Source organism: Panthera pardus, unplaced genomic scaffold (assembly GCF_024362965.1).
Source record: "Panthera pardus isolate Hobbes unplaced genomic scaffold, ASM2436296v1 HiC_scaffold_16, whole genome shotgun sequence".
Lineage (NCBI taxonomy): Eukaryota > Metazoa > Chordata > Mammalia > Carnivora > Felidae > Panthera > Panthera pardus.
In genome coordinates this window covers 34,410,455-34,438,311 of record NW_026526721.1, presented here as the reverse complement: position 1 = coordinate 34,438,311, position 27,857 = coordinate 34,410,455, and the positions used below count along the sequence as shown (strand labels likewise).

Sequence of the window (27,857 nt, the reverse complement as noted above, 5' to 3'; positions counted from 1 at the left end):
GCATTTGACAAAGTACAATAGTCATTCAGGATAAAAACCCTTCATAAATGGTTTAGAGGGAACATACCTCAACAAGGTAAAGGTATATATCTGAAAATCCCACAGCTAACATCAACCTTGATGGGGAAAAATTGAGAGTTTTCCTTTAAGGTCAGGAACAAGACAGGATGTCTACTCTCACCACTTTATTCAGCATAGTGCTGGAAGTCCTACCCATGGCAATCAGACAACAAAAAAAAAGACATCCAAATCAGTAGGGAAAAGTAGAACTTTCACTATTTGCCGATGACATGAGACTCTATGTGAAAAGACTCCACCAAAAAACTACAGTAAACTTGCAGGACACAAAACCAATCTACAGAAATCCATTGCATTTCATTATTATTTTTTTTTTTTGTAATTTTTTTTTTTTTCTTTTTTCGGGAGAGAGAGAGAGACAGAGATTGAGGGAAGGGGAGGGGCAGAGAGAGAGGGAGACACAGAATCCAAAGCAGGCTCCAGGCTCTGAGCTGTCAGCACAGAGCCTGATGCGGGGCTCAAATTCACAGACCACGAGATCATGACCTGAGCTAAAGTCGGATGCTCAACCAACTGAGCCACTCAGGGGCCCCTATTCTGTTGCTTTTCTATACACAGTAATGAAGCAGCAGAGAGGGAAATTAAGAAAATAATCCCATTTACAGTTATACAAAAAATAATAAAATACCTCATAATAAACTTAACAAAGGAAGTAAAAGACCTGTACTCCGAAAACTATAAAGCATTGATGAAAGAAATGGAAGATGACACAAACAAATGGAAAGATAGTCCATGATCATGGATTATGAAAACAAAATTTTTCTAAATGTCTGTACTACCCAAAGGAATCTATGTATATAATGCAATCCATTATACCAACAGCATTTTTCATAGAACTGGACTGAAAAATCCTAAAATTTGTGTGGAACCACAAAAGAGCTCGAATAGCCAAAGTAATCTTGAAAAAGAAAAACAAAACTGGGGGTATGACAATTCCAGACTGTAAGTTATATTACAAAGTGGCAGTAATCAAGACATTATGCTAATGGCACAAAAATAGACACGGAGACCAAAAGAACAGAATGGGGAGCCCAGAAATGATCCCACAATTATATGGCCAATTAATCTTCAATGAAGCAGGAAAGAATATCCAATGGGAAAAACACAGTCTCTTCAATAAATGATATGGGGAAAATTGGACAGCTACATGCAAAAAATCAAACTGGGCCATTTTCTTACACCATACACTTAAATAATTCAAAATGGATTAAAGATCTAGCTGTGAGATCTGAAACCATAAAAATCCTTGAAGAGAGCACAGGCAGTCACTTCTCTGACATCAGCCATAGCAACTTTTTCCTAGATAGGTCCCCTGAGACAAGGGAAATAAAAGCAAAATTAAACCAGTGGGACTATATCAAAATAAAAAGCTTCTGCACAGCAAAGGAAACAGTCAACAAAACTAAAAGACAACCTACAGAATGGGAGAAGATATTTGCAAATGACATATCCGATAAAGGGTTAGTATCCAAAACATGTAAAGAACTTACAGAGCTCAACACCCAAAAAACAATCCAATGAAAAAATGGGCAGAAGCCATGAACAGACATTTCTCCAAAGAAGACACACCCAGATGGTCAACAAACACAGGAAAAGATGTTCATCATCACTCATCATCAGGAAAATGCAAATCAAAACTACAGTGTGATGTCACCTCACACTTGTCAGAATGGCTAACATGAAAAGCACAAGAAACAACAAGTGTTGACGAGGATGTGGAGAAAAAGGAACCCTCTTAAACTGTTGGTAGAATGCAAACTGGTCTAGCCACTGTGGAAAAGAGTATATGGGGGTGCCCCCAAAAGTTAAAAATAGAACTACCCTATTCAGCAATTACCGAAAGATATACAAAAACCCTAATTCAAAGGGATACATTCACCCCAATGTCTATTGCAGCATTATTTACCATAACCAAGATATGGAAGCAGCCCAAGTGTCCATCGACTGCTGAATTGGTAAAGAAGAAGTGGTATATGTAAACAAAACAATACTATTAAGCCACAAAAAATGAATGAATGAAATCTTGCCATTTGCAACAACATGGATAGAGCTAGAGAGTGTAATTCTAAGTGAAATAAGTCCGTCAGAGAAAAACAAATCCACATGATTTCACTCAGTAAAATTGAAGAAATAAAATCGATGAACATATGGGAAGGGGGAGAAAAAGAAAGAAGGAAACAAACTAATACAGAGGGAGGTAAGTAGAGGATGTACTAGATGGGTGATGGGTAGTAAGGAGGATAGTTGTTATGGTGAGCACTGGGTCTTGTATGTAAGTGATGAATCACTGAATTCTACTCCTAAAACCAATATAGCGCTGTATGTTAACTAACTAGAAATTAAATAAAAATTAAAGACAGAGACAGAGACAGAGACAGAGACAGACAGAGAGAGAGAGAGAGAGAGAGAGAGAGAAACCAAGAAACAGACTCAACTATAGAGAGCAAACTGATGGTTACCAGAATGGAAGCGTTTGGGGGGATGGCTTATGTAGGTGATGGGGATTAAGAAGTACACTTGTTGAGATGAGCACTGGGTGATGTATGGAATTGTTGAATCACTATTGTACACCTGAAACTAGTATTACACTGTGCGTTAACTAACTGGAATTGAAATAAAAACTTTAAAAATGCTATAAAATCGGCTGACAAGAAATTATCCAAGTGTTTATCTTGAGTTCCATTTCACGTGTAGTTTTCTATTCCCCCATTTAAATCATCTGTTTGATTGCTTTCTCATTTCTTGATGGGTATACTTATTTCCTTATCAATATTTATACATACTTATTTGTTGTTCTTCCCCTGATAGCATGTGTACCTAGGAAAATACATGTCTTCTGTGGGTGAAAAGAGAGAAAAGACTGTTAATGTTGTAATCTCTATTATGATAGCTTAGCATATAAAGAATGTTAAATATTCAGGAAGAATTATTTTCATCATTAACTGTTTTCTTAGTAGTTATCAATTACATTCTGGGAGATATTTGTCTCAATATGTATTAAATATATAATTGTATGTTTTCTCAAATCTTATAATTTTTACCATTATGAACTTCATATCTATCTGTATATCTATCTATCTATGTATATCTATCATCTATTATGAACTTTATATCTATCCAGAGATATCTATATTTCTGGAATTTCTGTACATACCTTCTAGAGACTGAATTATTTCTTTTCCTCCCACACTTTATAGTTTACCTCATTGCAATAGCACTTCATGTGATGGCTTAAGAATCATATTTTCTTTCAAATGATTCAGTTTATTACCATATAGACTTTTGTAATTATACTTATATTTTTAAAGAGAACTTTAACTCATCTTATGATAGTACCCTGCCCTATCCTAGCACTTCTGAAAATACTTCTCAGATTTTTTTCTATTGGCATTATACCAGATTATAACTCTGTTTACTTAATAGAATTCTAGCCTTCACTGCACATGGATGAGTCTCTTTGAAGCACACTTTTTCAGTAATGAAAACTCACTGATTTTTTCCCCTTTTCATAGCTTTTTTCTTTTATTACTCTATTGATCTTTCAATATCTTGGAAGTTTAAATCCTATATTTTTATATCATGTGTAATTCATTTGTTTTCTAGTCTAAGACACTTAATCAATCTTTACCCGATTACAACATTTCAGCATTGTTCCTATTCTTTTCACTTAGGAGTAGTTATTCTCACTTGCTCAGGGGTATCCTTTTCAATGCCTGCTTCCTAAATCTCGCATAATCCCTTTGGATTTTGTCTTTTTATAGTGACCTCACTTTATAAGGTTTTTGTTCAGGTAATGTACTTGAAATGAAGCGAACACTTTATCAGTTCTACTTCGTTGTTTCTTTATTTCTTTAAAGATTTGCCTCAGTCAAAGGCAGAGACAGAAAAAATATTATGGTTGTAATACTTCTTAACTAGACTAGAAGGTTGGGGATCTGGGGTGGAAACCTTTGGGAGTAATACTCCTTGTTTTAAGTACAGCAGAATCTGTCCCTTTAAAAATCATTCTAAATAAAAACCTGCTTTTATAAGGAGCAACTACTGATCTTCATGTATTTCTTTTTTTATAAAATTCTGAGGTCTTTTCTCTCCCATGTGAAAGTATTACAGAAATGGATGTTTATATCTCTGTCATTCTACAGCTGGTGCTAAATCAGGAGCAAAGTAGCTATTAGTGTTATGCCTTGACTATAGTCTCTTTTTGTTCTGTACATTGGTGTCATTGATGTCAAAGTTTGATATAATTTGATCAGATGCTACTTTGTGTCAGTTTACAGATTTATTTTCCATAGCTAGTATGTTTAATCTTTTCTTTTAAAAACATTTTTTTTAATAGTGGCTTCATTTTTTGACAGAAATACTTTAACTGTTTCTACTCAAGCATTGTTACTGGATTCCACATTGGAAAGATTTCTTGTTTCTTATGAAAGAAAACAAAATGAATTGTAATGCATTATTTTAAGATAACAAAATCCACACAAAGCTAAAATAATGAGAGTCAATGAAAATTAAACAGTAGGTTATTGCTTTCAAAATTCAACTGATTTCTGTTTTTTCTTAGTACAGCTACTTGGAAGGATATCACAGTTGTTTTTTTTTTGTTTTGTTTTGTTTTGTTTTTGTCTTTTGTATATTGTCTCATACTGCATAACATAAGAGCCCGAGACTTAATCTAATCATTTAATCTCTTTTCCATTTACCTCAGTCTCTGAACAATGTGGATATAAAGTGCATCAAAAGATATGATAATTTTTTTCAGTTATTATTTTTTTTTAAATTTCAGTTCCGGTGTAGTTGACATACTGTGTTATACAAGTGTCTGGTGGACACTACAGTGATTCAGCAGTTCCATATATTACTCAGTGCTCATAAAAATGAGAGTACACTTAATTCCCTTCACCTATTTTACCCAATCTCTCACCAGCCTCTCTGGTAACTATCAGTTTGTTCTCTGTAGTCAAGAGTCTGTTTCTTTGTTTGTCTCTCTTTCTTCGTTCATTTGTTTTGTTTCTTAAATTGTATATGTGAGTGTCCTTTTTGTCTCTTGTGACAATCTTTGTTTTAAAGTCTATTTTGAAAAAGAAAAAAAAAAAAGAGTGCCACCTAGATGACTCAGTCGGCTAAATGTTCGACTCTTGGTTTCAGATCAGGTCATGATCTCACGGTTTCATGAGTTTGAGCCCCTCTTTGGGCTCTGCGCTGATACGCAGAGCCTTCTTAAGATTCTCTCTCTTCCTCTCTCTTTGCCTCCCCCACTAATGCTGTCTCTGTCTCTGTCTCAAAATAAATAAACTTAAAAAACATCAAAAAAATAAAGTGTATTTGTCTGATGTAAGTACTGCTACTCTAGCTTTCTTTTCACATCCATTTGCCTCATAAATGTTTCTCCACACCCTCACTTTCAATGTGCATGTGTCTTTTAGGATGTGATAAATTTTTATGATGATCGTGTATGCACATGGCTTATGTAAGGTTGTTTGATTAAATAAAGTTATGATATAAATTATCAAACAAAAAATGGAGATATCTAACATGTATGAACTTTAATATTCAGATAAAATTAACAAGATCTTTTTAAAAATTCAAATAACAAAGTTAATGTTTATTTGGTACCCATAGTGGTCTCAGTTTATAAACAATGGTAATGTCAGTTATAGCTCATATATAACCCTGATTTGTATAATTTTACCAATCAAATATATGTAATTTTATGAAGGTTCATCTATAAAATAGTTGCATATTACAGGTTTATTATAAATGGAAAACTACCTTGATACTTTTATTGATATCTTCTTTTTTCCCTCAATTAATTGAAATATAAACTCAAAATTCACAATGAAATACGTTTAATATCAGGTAGTGTTTCTAAGATCCCTAATTGAAAATTCAGAATGCAATTTCTTCAATAAATATTTTTATTATTACTGGCAACTGATTATTGAAATAGTCTCATCTCTGTTTAATGAAGCAAATATATCAGATACAAGGTAGAAAAAATAGCTCTGTAGCCTTTGCTTGTGGTGAATTCAGAGCTTTTATTTCCATCATGTAGAATAGTTCTTTTTATTCAATCTCTGAATACAATTACATGGGAGTAGACTAGAAATAAAAACTGTGTATTAAAATTTTACTTTTTTTTTTTTTTTTTTTTGTGGGCTCCTATCAGTTCTGAAACTCAACAGCAGTTATTCTGAAGGAGTTTACTTTTCCTGGGAATTGTCAAGGAGACTAAACCTCATTTAGTGAAGGTTACTGAAATGCATTGGTATATTTTTTGGGAGTAAGCAGTTAATAAGATAAAATGTGTTATTTAGACTATTCATTAAAATAACTTCATCTTTTAACTCTTTCTAGCACTGACAAAGCTTAGCTAAATTTAAATACATTCCATTTTATTCTTAAACTGTGATTGCTTCTAATGTTTTCTTCCTAATTTAGTTTCCTGTGGCTGCTGAACAAAGTTGGTGGCTTTAAATAGTAGAAATTTCTTCTTTCACAATTTTGGAAGCCAAAAGTTCAAAGTCAGCATCATTGGTCTGAAATCAGGGTGTTGGAATGGCCACACTCCCTCTGGAGGCTCTTGGGGAGACTTTCTTCCTTGTCACTTCCAGCTTTTCGTGGCTGTTGGCACTGTTTGGCTAGTGTCTACAACACCCCAGTCTCTGCCTCCTTGGTCACATTGCTTTTTTCTCTTCTGTCTATTCGTAGATATCCCTGTTTCCCACTTATAATGATAAATGTGATTTCTTTCTTGGATAATCTGGTTAATGTCTCCATTTTAAGATCGTTTTATCATATCTGAAAAGATCCTATTTTTTTGTTTGTTTGTTTGTTTGTTTGTTTGTTTTGGGTTGTTTTTTTTTGCCACATAAGGTATCATTCACAGATTCCAGAGCGTAGGCTGTGAACATCTTTTGAGGGGCTATTTTTGAACCTCCCAAAATGGCAAAGTGATTCATTCTTATATAATCTTGGTGAATCTTAAAACTGATCCAAGCAGGAAGAACAAACAAAACTGAAAAAAAAAAAATGTATACTCCTACATCATTTTTCAACAATGATTAGTAAAATTTTTGTTGAATTAAAATGAGATGTAGAAGCTGCTTTTGAAAATATATTCAGCTATTTTAAAGTTTTAATAATTCTATGTGTTTAAGATGATATTTATTTATTTATTAATTTATTTATATATTTTTTAATGTTTATTTATTTTTGAGACAGAGAGAGACAGAGCATGAATGGGGGAGGGTCAGAGAGAGGGAGACACAGAATCTGAAACAGGCTCCAGGCTCTGAGCTGTCAGCACAGAGCCCGACGCGGGGCTCGAACTCACAGACCGCGAGATCATGACCTGAGCCGGAGTTGGCCGCTTAACCGACTGAGCCACCCAGGCGCCCCAAGATGATATATATTTATACTATATTATTTGTATACATTAAAACATTTCCTCAGGATTCTGCTCACTGATAGAATCATCACATTCTTCTCTGGAATATCACTTATTTTCCTACTTAATTATGAATGGTGATTACCTTTTCTAAAAATGTCTTTTTTATTTTTATTCCATACACTTCTAAAAATTACTTAAGAATAAATTGCAATATATTTTCTATGTATGTACATTTTCTTTCTCTGTACAACTATATGTATTTATATATACATATATATATATTTGAGTAACATTTTAAACACATGCAGACAGAATACTGATATTCAGCATTGCACATTGGTATGACTATAATAATATACATTTCCATATATATTAATACATAACATAATATATAATATATCAATATATTTTATTATATTTATATATTTTTATATATAGTATTAATTTAGATGTTCTATAAATTAGAGATAATTTAAAAGTGAAGACAACATTGCTTTGTAAATTTGCTTGGTTATTTAACCTGTACCCCATTAAATAGTTATTTTTTTAAAGTTTTTATTTACTTATATTGAGAGAGCAAGAGAGAGCAAAAGAGAGCAGGAGAGGGGGCAGGGTAGAGAGAGGGAGGGACAGAATACTAAGCAGGTTTTTGCACGGTCAGCGCAGAGAACGACACAGGGCTTGAACTTATGAAGTGTGAGATCATGACCTAAGCCAATGACAAGAGTCAGACATTTAATCAACTGAGCCACCCAGGTGCCCCACTAAATGGTTATTTTTATAAATATCTTTTAAATTAATCCTCCTTGTACACTTTTTTTTTTTAAGGAAAAGTTTACCATGTATCACATAGTTGTAATTTTAGTAGTATAATTTGGGCAAATTGAATTATAATATTCAACATGTCTGTCTTTTCTCTTGGTCTTCAACACATTCATTCACGAAACCCAGAGTTACATTCAATACCATTCTCCAGAGTATGCTAACACTTCCACTGTTTTTATAAGCAATTGTTGACCACCTGAGGAGCATGTTATGTCAGTAATTCTTCAGTCCATAGGAACATTATTCTCTGGCAAGAAGCATTTCAACAGATACTCCTAGAATGAATGAACACACACACACACACACACACACACACACACACACACACACATTTTTTTAAATTTTTTTTTATTTTTATTTTTTAACGTTTATTTATTTTTGAGACAGAGAGAGACAGAGCATGAACGGGGGAGAATCAGAGAGAGAGGGAGACACAGAATGTGAAACAGGCTCCAGGCTCTGAGCTGTCAGCACAGAGCCGGACCTGGGGCTCGAACTCACGGACTGCGAGATCATGACCTGAGCTGAAGTCGGGTGCTTAACCGACTGAGCCACCCAGGTGCCCGACATTTTTTTTTAAAGATCTTTTCTATTTTACCAAACTTCCTTACATTGTTTATGTCAGTTCTAAATGACATTTTATAAATAAAATTTGACTGCATATAGTCAGTAAGTCAATTTGGCTTTTGCACAGGTAGAGGTTTCTTTTATACACTTGTTTGTTTAGTAACATCTTTTGATGGCAGCTTCCCATAAGTCAAAGAGATAATTTGGCTTATTAAAAAATGAGCCTGCTAATATTTTATAATCTAAGAAAATGTTATAATTTTTAAAAGTATCTATTTGCCCTATAAAAACTTCATCACAATATTATCTTCATTAGCATATTCCTTTAAAGTAATTTGATATATTTTTGGAGTTTTATTTCTGACACTGTCAATATATTTAAGGTACATAATATGCAACTTGACTAGCACAGCTCTACAAATGTATATGCAGCTGTATAAATGTATTGACAGTCCTTATTTGTTTCTGATCAACAAAGTTATATAAATGAAATGAAGTAATATATAGAAACTGCTAACAAAAGCTGCTAATAATCTATCCATAGCCAACTATCTAAATATTTTTTTTTCTATTTGTTTAAATACTTCAGTCCATGGGTTTGTATGCATTTACATTTGGAAGATGCAGCCCATTTTTTTTCATAACTTGAAAGAATATTCTTACAACCTTCAATATAATTCATTGCTACAGTTTTTACAGCTATACATTCTTCAGTCATTCACTCTTTTTGCCAATAAAAGTAACATGAAGGTCAGTAGACAAGGATATAGTTCTTTGGACACATCTCTGATTACTTCCATGGCAAAGTTCTATAATTAGAATTGCTGAGTCATTGAGAATTTTTGAAAAAATTTTTTAGGCATATTGCCAAATTGCTCCTCAGAGCTTTTATACTGTTTTACACTTATACTAGCAGTGTATAAGCCTTTTAATTTGATAGTCTCAAGAGAATTCTTATACTTCAGCTGTTAGACTTATTATCCTTGAAAGATCAATCTGGCTATCTCTTTTCAGTTTGCTATATACCATATGCTATTTTGAGGTTATAAATTAAGTGATGTAAAATCTTATCTCATCATCTAAAAATCCTTTTATCTGAATCTGAACTCATGAGAGCCAAAATCTAGGTATTGCACCTCCCCAAATGTGTGCAAAACTTAGTTCAGAAAGATTATATTCCTTATTCGTTGGAACTTCTCTCAAGTTAGATTTATTTAGATTTCTTATAATACTCTTAGCTGATTACCACAACAATTTAAGGACAGCAAATGAAAAAAAAATAAAAAAAACAAGGTGAGGTGGCTTCTACAGGTGAGTGCTTAGGAAAAACTGAAGTATTGTAAGAAAGAAGCCTCCAAATCAGGGGCCTAAAGAAGAGATTTTACTTACCTTTTACATAATGATCACAGATAAGTGTTTCAGATTTGATGACAAGCTTTGCTTTACATGTCATTGAAGTACCTGGGTTATAATTCTGTTGCTGAAAAGGAAAGAGGCAATTGGATATTTAAAATTTTCTACCCTAAGTAACAATACTAATAGACTATTAGTGAGGGAAGAAATAGAACTTTTGGAAACAAGGATATTGAGGTCACTCAGTGAATGATTAAATAATCCTTTGTCAGGTGTAGAGTTTGATTTTACCCTACCTACAAGCTTATTACTTGTTATTATTTTATGGAACCTGGCAGAATGCACAGGACTCCTGGGTCAGAGACAAATGATTTTATTAGTCACAGCAGAGTAAACAGTATGAGCATCATATTTGCATTGGTTATCTTTGTTTTCAAATCCCATGGGTGACACCACACGGTCCAGATGGATGCTGCTGACACAGTTGGTTTGCATCATAGCTCAGGAACATTCATCTTGGGGAATCCATTCTTTTATAGCAAGCAATAAGCAAGCCTATTCTGTATCTTCAAGGCAGACATTATCTCATTCCTCAGGGTAGCATGCTACAAACACAACTCTGAGAAATGGCTTTTGTCAATAACTGTCAGGGCCTTGTATTCTTGGCCTACCCAGCAAAATATGTAGGAATATTAGAGACCCATAGAGGACTGTTCCTTTCAACATACATCACACAGTAGCCTCTGAAGGCATGTGTACAAGCAATGTTCTAATGATGTTGTCTAAAGACATGTGTACAAGCAGTGTTCTAAAGAATGAAAATTGTATTTTGCATGAGGAGATTCTTGATGTCAGCTACTTAAAGTTTCAAACATTCTCTCTGCCAACAGATACTTTTACAAATAATTGTGTGTTCATGATCGTCCTTTGCAGGGACTGTGGAGCCATTTTCCAAAAGAGAGAAAAGATAGATGGGTGGATTAGGCAAAGTGCTATTTATTGAAAACCGATTTCTAATATTTTACTTTCCCATAGCTTGTACTCAGTTGATGAGTGAGAAAAAAGTAATATGCTTTAAACATATTACTATTATATATTATACCAGAAATTCATGTGGCTCAAGGGACATATTTTTTTGGGATGAACTACTACTGAAGTGGATTAATCCTATTCATTTTTTGGTGATAATGATTTGAATGATAGAAATATTTGGCTGTCATTGGGTTCAATCAGTGGATATAATAATAATGAAGGAGAAAGAATTTTGTTCGTCTAAGTTAGATATTCCTTTTCACCACTAACCTGCCCCCTCCATCATAAATCAAGATTTATTATTTATTTATTTTTTAGTATCTGTAGGAAGTGCAGTGGTTACCTGTTAAGAGTAAGGAAGTGAGTATCAGAGGCTCTGTGTTCAGCTTTGGCTCTGCTACTTGGTGACTTTGGGACTTTTGGCAATTCAATCTCATGTAATATTTAGGTTATAAAGTTTCTCTAGAATCTAGTAAGATATGATGATGAAAGTCCTTTCTAAACTGTAAAGTATTATACAAATATTTAATTTCTAATAATTATGCACACTAGACTTTTTACTATTAAAGGAGACTGAAGAATATATTCTCTCTCAATGCTAATGGTATAGCTCCTAATCTGAACAATTTTCATCATCGTATACCATCTTTTAGAAGGTTTAATTAAAAAACTTTCTTAAAAAGGTACCATTTCATTCACTTGGAAGCTCTGCTCATGTGACTCACTTTATTATCTAACCTTGTCGATCAATTCAAGGTCCTTTATTTAGTATCCTCTCTAAAAGGGTGGATTTGCATTTTATTGATTTTTTTATTAGTGATAATAATAGTGATTCTATTGGCAAATATAGGAATGGATGTTTAAAGGGGGAAATTATTGGTTTAATATGGTAAAGCATACTTGGAATAGGGTGCAGAGGAAGTTGAAAATGGTGGAAAATATTTGCAGGGTGGTATCTGTGTGTATGTATATATGTATGTATGTATGTATGTATGTGTGTATGTATATGTGCCTGTGCACAATACAAATGCTAATCAAAATCCATTTTTCTCCTTTAGCTTCTTGAAAATGTTATGATTGCTATGAAAAAGAAATGCAAGAGATGGCAATATAGCTCATTACTTTTTTTTTAATACAGTAAGATTATTTCTTCTTGTTGATTAATTTATTGACAGTAGCTTCCAAATAATATTCTTGGTTTTTTTTTACTATCTATTTTATGTTTACTTTAATTAAGCACTCTAATGGTTGGTTGGCAATGTTGGCAGTTGCCAGAGAATCATAAAATATTTAAGTTGGAATCTACTTAAATAATCATATACTATAACAGATGAGATGAGAAAGTAAACTCCATGGAATTTAAACATTTTTAAGGCCACACATCAGTGTGGTAGTTTAGATTCTTAAGATCATTCTTCCTTTTCTTAATTGTAGCAGTGCTCATAAACTTAGGCATTATCTTAGAGCTTTCGAAGTATTTTAAAGCAATAACGTCTCATTCTCTTTTTAGGTAGTTATTAGGAGTAAAAGTGGAGAGATCTTGTATCGTATTTCACCATGGGCGAAGTATGTGACTCGTGAAGGTGAAAATGTGAATTATGATTGGATACACTGGGATCCAGAACACCCATATAAAGTGAGAACAACAAATCTTTAAATACATGCTTGTTCCAATATTTCTAGGAAAATTAATTTTTATTTTTATACCTTTTATAGTAATGTTCAACTTCTCTCTTCTCTGCCAGTTTTATATTTTACATCATAGTGTACCCGATATGCTCTACACATTATCAGAGTCCATCATCTGTAGCCAGTAAAATATAGTAGTGAGTTCTTGTTTTATCATGTGTTACTGAGGTTAGGAGGAGGGAAAAAGAAAACTAAATCTCTACATACTGACCTGTATGGGATACTGCTTTTTTTTTTTTTTTTTTTTTTTTTTTTTTAAACCACAATTTCTGTTTCATCATGGAATCTTCAGTGAGGTAATATTTCTCATTGTCATGAGTTAGAAGCAGGATCAATGTCCTTAGGAACAAGGAATAGGGAAGATACCTCATGAATATATTATTTAGGGTTATTTTCAAGGTTTCTATGTATGTTTGAACTCACATCTCTGTCTTTTAAGTTATTGGAGCATGTTGATAAATGCTTTGCATTTGATAATTATGTATGCATTTTAAGCTCTTATGTTTTCTTTAAGGCTCAATGATAAGGTATAAGCCATTGCATGATTACTCTTTTCAAACAGATCCACTAATATGGTTCTAAAAAGGAATTTACTTTTAAGAGAAAAATTTAATGGATGTAGCCAAATGCCTTTTATATGCAAAAACAGTTCCAAACTGTTTGACTGAGTTGATTCACCATTCCATTTAACATGCTAAATCAGATAGTATCATACCTGCATTTCTGATCTAATTCTTTATGTAATTTTATATTCTGTAGTTTAAGCATTCCAGACCAAAGAAGCCAAGAGGTGTAAGAATTTATGAATCTCATGTGGGAATTTCTTCCTATGAAGGAAAAATAGCTTCTTATAAACATTTTACATACAATGTACTACCAAGAATCAAAGACCTTGGTAAGTAATAACTGTGATTTTTATTCAGATAAAATTTTAATGAGTCTGTTCTCTTATTAGAAAAGCTAATTACAAGTGTCTCTTTTTTTGTGTTAAGAGATTAAATATGTAATAGAAATGCATTTTATTTTAGGCTTCTCAAATTGCCCTGTAATAGTGATAGCATAGAAAAGAGAAATGGAATAAGATAGAGTGTAAGAATTCAAGATATTATTCCAATTTCAATTTTAAGTAATGTGAACTGATGGCTTCCAAATTGTAGATAAATATGTAAGCATAATTACTTTTCTACAGGAGAGAACTTTTATCAATTTAAGTGGTCATTGATTATAGCATGTTCATTTTAGTCTTTTAGGGGAAAAAAATCATATATTTTTTTTTAAGGTTACTGGAACTCATTTTGTATCAGAATCTAGGTATATATAGCTCCAGTCAGGATGACTTACTTGACAGATATTTATGGTACATCTTTCTGAGATACATCGTTCTAGATGTTTGTATGTTGGACTGTAATGACATAGATTCTTGTCTTCATGGGAACAGCCAGGAGAGTTAATAGTGTACTGCTGAATTATTGATTCAGTATGCTTTAAATTTGTTATTTTTCTTTTTATAGGTAATGACTTTTTATCATTTCACAGCATATTAGCACCTGCTCCAACAGCTAGGCAGGAAGATAAAGTACATTTAATTATTCTGCTTCTGGTAGGCAGTCTAAACTTTGGCTAGAAGAAAGGTTTGCAACTCACTGTTAAAGTTTTTAGTTGTACATTGCTGTTAATTGTCTGTGATAGTGAAGTCAAATTCGTGAAACCCAAATTAATTAAATGTATGAATAATTTAATATTAATTATATTTAATAGATATTATATTTAAATTGTTATATTTGAGATGTGCTGCCATTTCATACTGTAGTACATTGTTTATGACCCAGATCTTGCAAAAAGTTGGACAGAACAAGGATTCTCTTCTTCTCATTGTTGTGCATAAGTTGAATACCCCGGAACTCAGAACATAAATGAATCGAAGAATGAGTAATGCCATAAAATTAATAATAAAAACTATAAGTTGGAGCTTGATCATAAGAATGATTTTTATTTTATAATAGAGAAACTACAAACTCTGTATTTTGTTGTAAGATATATAATTGATTTATGCTATCTGAGCAGCAGTTTATACACATATTTCTGTCATGATGGAAATATGATAAAGTGAATGAGGTTGTTTTCACAATGAAAAAGCCAGGAATAATAACTTCTCAGCAGATTATGAAGTATAGTTTATGTTACTCTTTAACCATGAATCTCTAATTCGGAATGTGACATTGCAGTTGTTGCAAAATTAATTATGTACTGATATATGTACATGAGAAGCTATATTGACATTAATTGGCCTTTGAGGACAGAGTATTTTCTATGTATATTAGAGAAATGTAGCTTTCAAACCAGTCAAATCATATTTGAAAATTTTGCCAAATTTGAAGATGCAAAAAATATTTCATTTAGTTGTAATTTTAAAAATCACAAGTTTCTTCTTCTTTGATTATTGGCTTATATTAAAAAACACATTAGTAAATACTTTTAAGGTTCTGTGTGGCTATTCGTGCACACATACAACTTTGAAGCAATTGTATAGGTAGAAGAATTAATGCTGGCTTTGTAATAGCTGCCTAGTGGAAACATGGATTTACTGGATATCTTATGTTACATGGTAGAAATAATTGAAATATAAAGAAAAAGGTAAAATAAAAAGTATATGGCATGCAACTGGTTACTTTTATTTAGCTTTCATAATCTTCACTGTGAATATTATAAGTGCAACTGAAGTTTAGCATATGTAGATTGCCATCTTTAATATTCTAAAGTCAAATTAAGAGTATATTTGCATATCATTTATTACTTGTTAAAATGAAGACATTTCAAATAACTAGAGTACCACTCTCAAGAACTAACTGTCCAATTTCGTATTAGAAGGTCAGACAAGTCAAAGATGTTAAAGAAGTAGAACTTTTCAAAGTGATCAAATCCTTTGTATGTAAATGATCGTATGTAAAATTTAATGTCCTTAGAACAAAGATGCTGTGTGTGTGTGTATATATAATTTCTTTTTCATTTATTTTTTTTTAATATTGCTTTTAATTTCTACTTGATCTGTGCCTATATAGGATACAACTGCATTCAGATGATGGCAATCATGGAGCATGCTTACTATGCCAGTTTTGGTTACCAGATCACAAGCTTCTTTGCAGCTTCAAGGTAAAATGAAAGTCTCAATTATAACCATTTTTATTTGAGAAAAATAAATAAATAAATAAATAAATAAATAAATAAATAAATGAAAGTAATTTTTACACTTTATGTGATATTGTTTTGTAATCTATTTGGGGGTTAACAGTTTATCATTTTTTTTTTTTTTTTAACTACAATCATAGACTCTCTTTTCATCAAGCCTTAGTGGCTAGCCATGATTCAACATTGCTTTTCATGAAATGATTTCTGTTAAAAAGTATCCAGTTAACGTGCTGAAATTGTCATGCATTTGGAGGCCCAAGTCTTAATCAGAAAATCATGCCTCATGGAAGTCATTATTGCCAGAGCTCACATCCTTTACTGGAAAGAGATTGGCTCATGTAGGAACATTACTGAGAAGGCTCTTGGTAGGACATATTACTGCCCACAGAAGGATTGTCCTTCTTTCTGGGCTTAAATCCAAAAATGTGGATCTCTGGGCAGAAAGACACCAAAGAGTCCTATGTAATTGAAGAGGTATTGACCTGAACATGTCCAACATTGTCTCCATCTCATGGAACTTACACTGTTGTGGCATATAGACATCAATCCAATAATCATACATATTGGTTTAATATAGACACCAATAATCATACATACTGATTTCTATCTGTAATAAAAGCTAGGAAGAAAATGACAGGGTACTATAAAAGCCTAGAATGAGGGGTCTGATCAGTTTAGATTAGATCTGAACTGATGTTGAGACTGACATATAAAACATAAGTAAGAGTGAACTGGGGGAGGAGTAAAGTAGGAATAAGGAGATAGTTTTTCTGGCATAGAGAAAAAATACTGATACTTTTACCTGTTTCTCTATATATTCTCTAATATAGTGAATAAATTACCTGTATTTGTGATCTCTAAATCTTTCATTCCTCTCCTTTCTTGAACTCATTCCGAGTAGGCTTTTCTCCTCTTCATTGAAATTGCTTTTGTCAAGTATACTGATGACCTCCACACTGTTAAGTCCAATGATCAGCTATTATCCCACTTGAACTGTCAGCATTTGGCACAATTAATTACTTGTACCTTGTTAGGACATTTTTCTTTCCTTAGTTTTTAGGAAACTATTATTCTCCTGTTTGTGTATTTCCTATCTCTTTGCTGCTTTTTTTTTTTTTTTTTTTTTAATTTGCTTTGCTTTTTTCTGACCACTAAATATTGGACCTCCCAGGGTTCAGCCCTTGGTTCCATTCTCTTCTGTATATGTATGATGTACGTTGAGGGTCTCATCAAGGCTCATCCATTCTTATGCCTTAAATATACTTTACATTATATTGGACTCTTCCCTTTCTGTACCTGCCTATACTCAGCTATCATAAAACCTAACCACCTGTAACTTCAAAATATATCCTAAATCTGGCTTCTTCAATTGCTGCCATCCTGTTCCAAGTTGCCATTATCTATAACCTGGATTATTTCAATAGCCTTTTAACTTGTCACTCTGTTTCCTCTTGTTCTTCCACCCCTTCCCTAGCCTTCTTTCCTCCATATACATGGGCTACTTTCTGCATGGTGACCTGACTAACCACTTTAAAATAAAAGTCAGATCATGTCCCTCTCTTGCTCAAAACCCACTAACGATTCCCTATCTCTTTCAGTGCAAAAGTCAAAGGCCTTATATTGGTCCATAAGACCCCATGTGTTCTGGGTCTTGGTGGACTCTCGGGGCTCATCTCTTTCTGGATCATTCCACTCTGGCTACACTAGCCTATTTGCTATTCTTCCAGTGTTCCTAGCTTATTAGCTTAACTCTGTCCCCAATACCCTTTATGTCTGGACATCCTATCTTTTAGATATTCACATACCTTGCTCCTTACTTCTTTCAGGTCTTCCCTTGAACATTGCCTTCTTCATGAAACTTTCACTGATAACCCTGTTTAGAATAGCATACCTGCCCTTTCCACCAGTGGCTTTGCTTCATTTTTTCTTTAGAGAAGTTAATGCTGTCTGACATCCCCCATGTTTTGCTTATTTATTTGTAGTCCTCCAATCCTCAAACTAGAATATAAATTCCATAAGGGCAGGGATATTTATTTTGTTCACTGCTGAATCTCAGAGCACAGACAATTTCGTGACACATGGTAGATGGCTTAATAAGTATTTGTTGAAAACACAAATGAATGAAAGAGATTTTAAGGCTATTTATTTACTGAACACGCTGTTCATTGAGTAGAAAAAAGGCTGGGATAAGGAGAGAAAGGGGTAAAGTGTCCTAAATCTAAAGTTATTGGAAGGAGCCAAATTAGGCAGTGCAGTAGGTCCTGATAATGTCCACAGTCTTCATCCTAAGCACAATGGGAGTATAAATATGACTTCAGGTAGAGGATGAAATGATCACATTTTCATTTTTTAAAGATAGTTCTTGCTGCCCAATGTAGTTGACTACCAGGAGACCTGCGATATACTAAGCACTGTACTGCATCATGGTAAACCAGATAGTAAGAGCCTCTGCCCTCAAGGGACATATGATGTAGTGAGGAAGTGAGATAATAAATAATCACAAGGGTGATTGGGTGATTATTTACTTAAAGAGTAAAGTTGATGCTATGGAAGGCCAATATTGAGATTTTACATAGGTTAAGAAAAGCCTTCCCTCTTAGAGGAGTGATTTTTGTTTTCTTTTTCATGCAGACTAGAAAGCTGCTATTAACACAAACGTGTGCCTTTGAGCTACCCATGTTTTCTGCTTGGGTGGTGACAGACATGGCCCATCCTCTTGGCCTTCTGGCACCTGAAGGCATTCCAGTTTGGGAATAAGTAGGTACAAGAGGGATGACCTCACTCAAGATACCAAGGACATTGAAAGAAATACTCCAAGAGACTGCCATTCCAAGCATACATACTCACAGGAATGGCCAGGTTTATGAACAGGGATTACCATGCTCCCCAGGCAAAATAGCCTTGCAAAAGAAAGTCAGAAACTCTGAGTTTAGAGAAACAGAGTTTACTACCTACTGGGGCGCCTGGGTGGCTCAGTCGGTTAAGCATCCGACTTCAGCTCAGCTCTTGATCTCATGGTTTGTGGGTTCAAGCCCTGCATCAGGCTCTGTGCTGACAGCTCAGAGCCTGGGGCCTGCTTCAGATTCTGTGTCTCCCTCTCTCTTTGCCCCTCCCTCACTCATGCTCTGTCTCTCAAAGATAAATAAACACTTAAAAGAAAAATAATTTATTACCTACTAACTCAAAATGTGAATTTTCATTGGGATATGAATCTATGTCTAATAGCTGGATTTTAATTATTTTTTATGGAATGCCTTAAAATTTGTTTACTAAGAAATACTATTCCACTTTGACTTGTACCCAAGTATTATGTCATAGTGCGTTTTCATATTTAAAGTACCTAGTACTGCACTGGTAAAACAAATGATACACAGTAAATGGTTCTTTGATTTAAATATGATATGATTTTGTTTCTGCTTTATTCTTACCTTTAGCCGTTATGGAACGCCTGAAGAGCTGAAAGAACTGGTTGACACAGCTCACTCAATGGGTATTACAGTCCTCTTAGATGTGGTGCATAGCCATGCTTCAAAAAATTCAGAAGATGGATTGAATATGTTTGATGGGACAGATTCCTGTTATTTTCATTCTGGACCTAGAGGGAATCATGATCTTTGGGACAGTCGATTGTTTATCTACTCCAGGTAGGTACATGTAATATGGAAATGTTTTTACTGAAAAAATATTTCAAGGAATATTGCTAAATTCATTGTGTGTGTAGTCTTTCACTGGTATATAACTTGTTAAGCTGATTTTTAAAAATTATGTAAGGAATGTTTACCATATGTATAGACTTTCCTTGTTTTGAATAGCCCATGTATTTGTGGTAAGTTTCATTAAATTTCAGTTTTACCAATCTTAGGCCACTTAAAATATATTGGTTATATGGTCACTTAAAATGATTTATATGAATAATTCTTTAATATCTAAAATAATACTTTATGAAGTTGAATTAACTGTAGCAAGTCTCCTTTTAGTAGAAATACATATTGTATAAAATAAGCAATTTTTTAAAATGTTACTTCATATTTTGCTATCTTAATAATATTGCCATATTCCTGATCACAGCTAAATTAACATAACTTTAATAACAAGTAACATTTATTAGTATGTAATATATCAGGTATGATGCCAAGTGTTTTAGCTATATTAGCTGCATATTTTATTTTCCTTATTCTGCGTAACAACTCTACTTACACCTGGTAAGTTCTATTGTTAGCATCATGTTACATAAAGGTAAGCTAAAGTTTATTGTTGAAACAGTTAAGATTAAGCACATCTCTGACTTCTTTTACTGTTTAAACAGAAGTGTGTTTTAGGTGATTAAATCTAGATAGCTTAATAGGGCAAAATATTTTAAAATATCAAAAATACTCTGTATCCATTATTGATTATAAGTGAAAATATAATGAAAATATGGTGTCAGGAATATAAAAAGTAGCAGAGTATCAACATATAACTAACTTTTTATAATAAATATTTTTGAAAGAATTTAACGAATTTTCTTTTGTATGCTGCATTATATATACATAAACATACATGTATCTGGATGTTTATGTATCTGGATGTATCTTGCTGTAGCAAGTACTTTGACAAAATGAAGGTTTCTAATTTTTCAACATAAATTAGATGACTTTCATATGGAGGAAATTGTTTTGCTTTGCTCTTTCCTGAATGTTATACATTGTTTTGTATTTCGTAACTGTATAGGAATCACTCATGCCAGATGAAGGAGCATAACATATTAGAAAAGACACAAGAGGTAGAAGCGGGTGGCAGGGTTCCAGGCCTAGTTTTGGTCTGGAACAAATCGATTAATCATTCTGGTTCTCAGGTTTTTCATTATAAGAGGAAGCAGAGTTTGGGGGCTAATACAATTCCCTTTGTAAAGGTATTTTGTATCTGTGTCACCTTTTTGAGCATTGCTTTTCATACTATGGATGTATAACAAGTAAAAAGGACTGAACCCATGCTAATTCTGTGATATAACTCCACTATTGAGAAAATCTTGTAAAAATAGTTTGTGGGCAAGAGATACAATTAATTGTACTCTCTGGTTCATATCTGGATGAATGAGTAGACTCTGTACTATAGAACTGTGCCTTATGAAAGAAATGCATTAAATAGTTAAATTTTTGTGTTATGACACAATTCTTCTGTAGAACTATGTCTTTAAAGAAAAAAACTTTAGGTGGATTTTTTAAATGTTACAAAAACGATTATTTATTTTATTAAAATATTTATTATAGTGTATTTTTCTATACCTGGAGCTCCCATGGTCCATTAAAAGCCATCCAGTTTTCTAAAGAAAAGAGATTTTACATAACTTTTTTAAGAAACATTTCTATTATAGAAATTAAGACATATTTAACATTTTATTTAATACTTGTTTTGTTATGGAACTATTAACCTTTCTCAGGTGCTTGCTTTTGGTAAATAATATATAGCATGATTCTGGCTTATAATTTTTAATATGACTAATTCTTTTGGCTACATTATGTCGTAGAGGCTTAGTACTTTGTAAATATAGTTCCATGTAAAATGCATTTTATTATTCTATATGTTGTTCTGTTTGACAATACTGTACCTACATTTTCCAATTTAAGAGAATTAGTATTTTGTATATAGGTTAATACTATCGGTTATGACACCATTATACAATATAGATAAAACCCTACAAAGCCAATTTAAACAAGTTAAATCACCAAATTTAAACAAATAATTTTTTAATACTTAGATTGCTCAATATATAAAATAGTAAAGATTCTAGGGCTCTTTGAATTATTTTCTCACTACTGTATACAATTGATTAAAAACTTTATTGACAAAATTTATATTAGCTTGATGAAACTTATCAGGATTTTCTTCCTTCTATTCTGATTAGTTATAACATATGCAATGTGACAGTAACATTGCTTTGCTGCAATGCTAAAGCCTTTTTTATAATCAGCATTTATGTTTTAATTTTTATCCTGCTCTTTTGGTTATTTATTGCTGCTTAACCAGCTCAAAGTTTAGTGACTTCAGATAATAGCAGTTGTTGGGGCACCTGGATGGCTCAGCCAGTAGAGCATGAGACTCTTGATTTCCAGGTCATGAGCTCGAGCCCCATGTTGGGTGTAGAGATGGTTCCAGACCAGCAATTTGGGTATAGATCAAGAGGAATGCTCTTCCTTTCTGCATGTCCGGTCAATTGGAGTGGTTTAATTCAAGGGTGGAACATCCACTTTGTTTAAGGATGGTTCATTCACAGGACTGACAGTTGGTGCTGGCTCTCAGCTAGGAGCTCAGTCATGGCTGTGGGCCAAAGGGCTTCAGTGCCTCTTGTAGCCCACTGCACAAGCTACTTGGACTTTCTTAAAATAGTGAATTCCCAAATGACATTCAGGCTGCCATTTCTTATGGTCTGGATCTAGAAGCTGACACAGCATCATTTCTGCTCTAAACTATATAGATTGAATAGTTATAGATTCAAGGGACAGAAGCATTAAAGAATTTTAGTTCTGTGTTTTAAAATACCCATCTATAACAAGTTTTGACTGCATACAATGAACATACCACTTGACAAATTCAAAAATATATTGAAGTATTTGTCTATGTGGAAATATTATTTTTCAGCTGTATTTCTCTGGTAGAGAGTTTTGTCTGAAATAGGCAAAATTTTTTTAAAGTTTTTTAATGTTTATTCATTTTTGAGAGACAGAATGTGAGGCGGGGGAGGGCAGGGAGAGGGAGACACAGAATCTGAAGCAGGCTCCAGGCTCTGAGCTGTCAGCACAGAGCCCGATGTGGGGCTTGAACTCAGAACTGTAAGGTCATGACCTGAGCTGAAGTCGGATCCTTAACTGACTGAGCCACCCAGGTGCCCCTGAAACAGAATTTTTTTTTTTTAAATATGTACCTTTCATTATGAAAGTAATAATGTCATTGTTGTCAATTAGAAAATATAAAAAGACCCACGTTTTGCAAAATAAAAAAAAATATTATTCTTAATAAGTATAAATAATATTCTTTGTACGTGAGTGCATTTAATGACTATAAACTCATTAAACATATGTATACACACATGGAAACCTATTACTCTCCCCATGGAAAAGCTACTCTGCCTGTTATTTTGGGTTGATTCCTTACCCAGATAAAATCAGAAGCTACATATTTTAAAATACAAGTTCTTTTCTCCTGCTTATCTTTGATTTGTTGATTAATATTACACTCCATGGAAAAGCATATATAAATATGGTACATGGCTTGTGTAAGGCCTAAGCCTCTTTTTTGAAAACGTGTAATAATTTTGAAATAATTATATTTACTGTTTGAAAAAAATTAATCTTATATAGAATCAGCTTCTGTAAAGATATGTTGCTGATGCTTATTCATCCTATCTATATGTCATAACCTGTCACCGTTTATGCTCTCTGATTCAAGTGCCATCATCAAAGTTATCAGAATTAAATCTCTCCGAGTAATACCAGAGATCTGTCTGTGCTATTTCATTACCTGCTATGAATAAATTTCCAATCAAGAGCTGCCCATGTTTTAATTTTCTGTCTACTTGGCTGAACTGCCTTCTAGCCCTGCTAAATTACTAATGACAGTTCATAACAGAGGTTGGGATGTCCTTACTTTAGTTGCTAAAGAGAACCTTCTGACAAATTTGTCATCCATAAGTTTCTGAAGTTTCTAGAGTTAAGAAATAATGGATACAATTTAGAGGTCCAAGTTTTAAATTCTGTTTTGCTTATTCCTCTGGCACTGTGTAAATGCCCTTGATAAAATAACAAGATAACTGCAGATTTGTTGAGCTTAAACAATTGTGCCTTAACTATTACTAAAGCTTCAAATGAGTACCTTTTCTTTGTTGAGTATTTCTCTCAGAGATAAGATATTGAATCTCAAAGGAGATAACATAGTAGAGCTAATGTTCTTTTTTTCTCTGAAATTTACATTTGGGCACAAAGGTATTGTAATCATATTCCTTCAGCATGGGTTCATGATGAAACAACTATTAGGTAGAAAGATATTCTACTATTATCTTGAGTTACTAGAGTTCCTTTTAGGAACAAAAGTAAATCCGGTTTGCTTTTTAGCGTCATAATCACATGGAATGAAATACCCCTTAGTACAGACACTATAATAATTGTGTTTTTAATTGTGGTAGTCCTTTCCATAAGTTAAAATGTGGAAGGAAATTCATGGGGGGGCCTTTCTTGTTTAGAATGGATATCTGTATCTTAAGTGGTCTATGGTATCTTATATGGTTTTTCTTTTTTTAGTTTGTGAATATAGTAAATTCCATTTATTAAATTTTGAAGGTTAAGCTAGTCTTGCATTCCTGGGGTAAACCCTCGTGAACATAGTTGCTCATATTCTAGACAAAATTTTAGTATATTTATATATAATATTTTACCATGACCAAATCAGTTCTTAACGATGAATCTTAAGGATTATTGTACATTGATGTATTAGCTAACGAGTATATGGTATGGTGTATCTTGATTTGCAAGACTTTTAAAAGCTAAGTATTCAGGACATGATTAGAAACTTGTAATATTATTACTTTAAAGGGAACTTAAAAGGCATGTACTTCTTTGTGGTTTCTTAAAAGCAAAAAAAAAAAAAAAATCAAAAAGTCATGTGTCATGGGGTGAAATAATTTCTCTTTTTATGGTAGTAAAAATGGCCACAATAACAGAAAATAGCATAGAAAAGTTAATGTGTGCAACTAACAGTTTGGTATTATCTGGAAAATTTAAAGATTCATATGTCCTAGGATGCATTGCAAAATATATATGCTTGGGAAACTCCTGAGCATATGCTAATCAGAAGTTTGGGAAAAAAATAGACCAAAAAGTCATTCTCTTCAGGGTATGGATAATATTTTAAAAATTAATTTGAAATAATGGTTTTTAAAGAAATTTCTGTGGATTTGGGGAAAATGTCAAGAAAAAAATTTCCATCGTTGTGATTTTATTGCCACAATTTCATTCATAAAAGTTCTTTGCAGGAGTGCCTGGGTGGTTCAGTTGGTTGAGCATCTGACCCTTGATTTTGGCAGGGGTCATGATCCCAGGGTCATGGATTAAGGCCCTCATGGGGCTCTGTGCTGAGAGTGAAGCCTGCTTGAGATTCATTCTTTCTCTCTCTCCTTCTCTCTCTCAGTCTCTCTCTCTCCCTCTCTCTCAGCTCACTCGCTCTCTCTCTCCCTCCACCCCTTGTCCCTGCTTGTGCGTTCTCTCTAAAATAAAAATAAATAAATATTTTTAAAAAGTTCTTTTCATACACATAAATCTTGGAAGTAGTTTTTGGTGAACTTTTAAAAGGGTTTCAGTTTTAGTATTTTGCAAGCCCATTGGTTATAAATATATAAATATAAATAAATATAAATATAGATATAAAATGTAAATATAAATATAAATGAATCCTCTTGTGGTTACCTAACTTCAGGGAAAGTGGAAATATACAAGTCAAATTTTAGCAAAGATGATAGATGATGGAGGGAGTTGGAAAAAAAAACTTTTATAATTTAATAATCCCAGCCATTGATTATCTCATTTATATCTATGTATTTTAGTGAGCTGTTACAGCCAGGAGAAGCATTAAAATCACATATCAAGGTGACTTTTAACTTTAACCAGACCCTTGACTATTTTATCTTTATTTTAAAATTAGTTTCTTTGTGTGTATGAGTTAACAGTGCACTTAACGTGTTACTAAAGTGTCACAAAAAAAGCAATTAATAACTAATACATACATATGGAAATACATAAATGGAGGGATGTATACATATATGGAGGGATGTTGACAAGTTTTCACTGATAGGGCACACAATCAAAAAGTTTACTGATCCCTTAATTAGATCAGTTTTTAGGTAAATTAAGGTTAACATCACAATTTTTTAAAAAAAATAATCTATTTTTAGGTTAACATCATACACTTTTTTAAATTAACTTTTTTTTCTGAATAGTTCATTTATTCTATTGACTATTTAACAAACATGAAATATCTACCAAGCATCATGCCTTTACAGACGTGATATTTTCAATATATTTAAATGTAGCACAAACCCTAAAATAAAATATGTGTTTTTAATTTCTTTGGATCGGTTTCCAAACATTTATATATTTTTTTAACTGAGGTAATACATCATCATTTTAGACAGACAAATATCTGTCCTATTTGCTTTATAAATTTTCAAAAAGCAAACAAATGATTTGTATGAAGCAAATGATAGATGATTAAAAGACAGTTTTGAACATTGATATAGCAAACAGCTAACTATGGCTAAGACAGTCAATCAACAACAAACAAATAATACTCTATTCTTCATTAAGAACATTAAAATCCCACAGTAAGATTGTTGTTAATAGCTTCAGTGAATGCTGGATATGCCATAAAAAGTCTTAACTGTTTTCTTCTTTTATAGTACATTTTCTTTTCCCTTTAGTATTTCTTTGTTGTATAAGCCAGAACCTTATTTCAGCTTGATTAAGGAAAATGGTTAAATCTACTATTTCAAAGAAAGTAGAGTGAGATTCAAAATTCAGACAGGCTAATTCTCTATTTTAAAAAAGATTAAGAAAGTTGCTATATCAATCTAATCTGTCTGGATTTCAGTGTGAATAGTAGAAATGTAGCTTCTCTCACAGGGTTTATGAGATTATTCAGCCTAGCAGAAAGGTTTCTGTCGATGCAGAGCACAGCACAGGGGTGAGGATTTACAGTCTTTGTATGAACTTTGTTCCAGGTATTATCTGCCCCGTTTATTCCCCACAAGTCTAAAATTTAGGTACATAGGGATATTGTGAAAATATCTTGAGTATTTAGGTCTTACTCACCAGTACCATTCACTTTTTCAAGTCCAAACTCACTTTAAAAGTAGGACAGTTCTACTTGGTAATTTGCCTTAAATTTGAAAATGCTGTGCTCTAAAAGCTGCTTCTTTAGCCTAAGACAATGGTCCATGATAGTGAAAATGGTCTAAAAGTCCCTATTCAATGATTATTCATTTAAATGTGGAAATTTCATGGAGTCTATAATAATAATATCTGGTTTTGTTAATGACCTTTATAAACAAGCAGGTAAAAGGTGACAAAAAATCTATTTCCTGTCTGTGTGTAACAAAACAACTTGTTTAAACATGTCTATTTTCTAGGGAATGGACTAGCAGTTTTGAAGTTACAAAGCAGTATTTCATGGTTTCCTAGATGAATGATTTCCTTAACATTAAGCTGCAGATAAATAATCCATGTTACACTGAGCCAATTATTTTCAGAAAATATAGGTATCTCATAATTTTGGAAGGGCACATTTGTAAGTATTACAAAGATTATTCACCTTTGAGAGCTTTCCCCCTACTCATTTAGATTACCAATCAGGCCTATTTGTCTCTAACTCCTGAATTTCCACTCCACATTTTGTGATGGTGAGATATCCCTGTTTGGTTGTACCTCAGGTCTTCAGTCTGTCTTTTTTTTTTTTTTTCCTTTCATTGTTAGTAAGAGAAGCCCTCAGCCTCAGGATTGATTTCATTGTCTCCTTCCAGGCTAATAATATGCCTCCCAAAGATTAGACCTTTGCCTGTGTAGCCTTTCAAAATTCTGTCTGCTGAAAGCATCAGTAAAACTCAGGGGCAGTTAGAGTTAACATTTTCTCTCAGTGCTTCAGGAAACAAAACAGCATGATAGCTAACTGTTCTGAAACTTGAGATCTTTTCCTAGTACTGTGTTAGGGATAGCAA

The 27,857-nt window shown here is 33.1% G+C and overlaps 1 protein-coding gene across 2 annotated transcripts in view; it reads left to right on the top strand.

Annotated features, from left to right (window-relative positions):
• GBE1 (1,4-alpha-glucan branching enzyme 1) overlaps positions 1-27,857 on the top strand; it is a 281,289-nt gene that overhangs the window by 116,406 nt on the left and 137,026 nt on the right. For both annotated transcript variants that reach the window (XM_053903223.1, XM_053903222.1), the window contains exons 4-7: positions 12,756-12,881; positions 13,694-13,829; positions 15,994-16,084; positions 19,555-19,764. In XM_053903223.1, the coding sequence (XP_053759198.1) occupies positions 12,756-12,881; positions 13,694-13,829; positions 15,994-16,084; positions 19,555-19,764 (563 nt within the window). The remainder of the gene's footprint in view (positions 1-12,755; positions 12,882-13,693; positions 13,830-15,993; positions 16,085-19,554; positions 19,765-27,857) is intronic.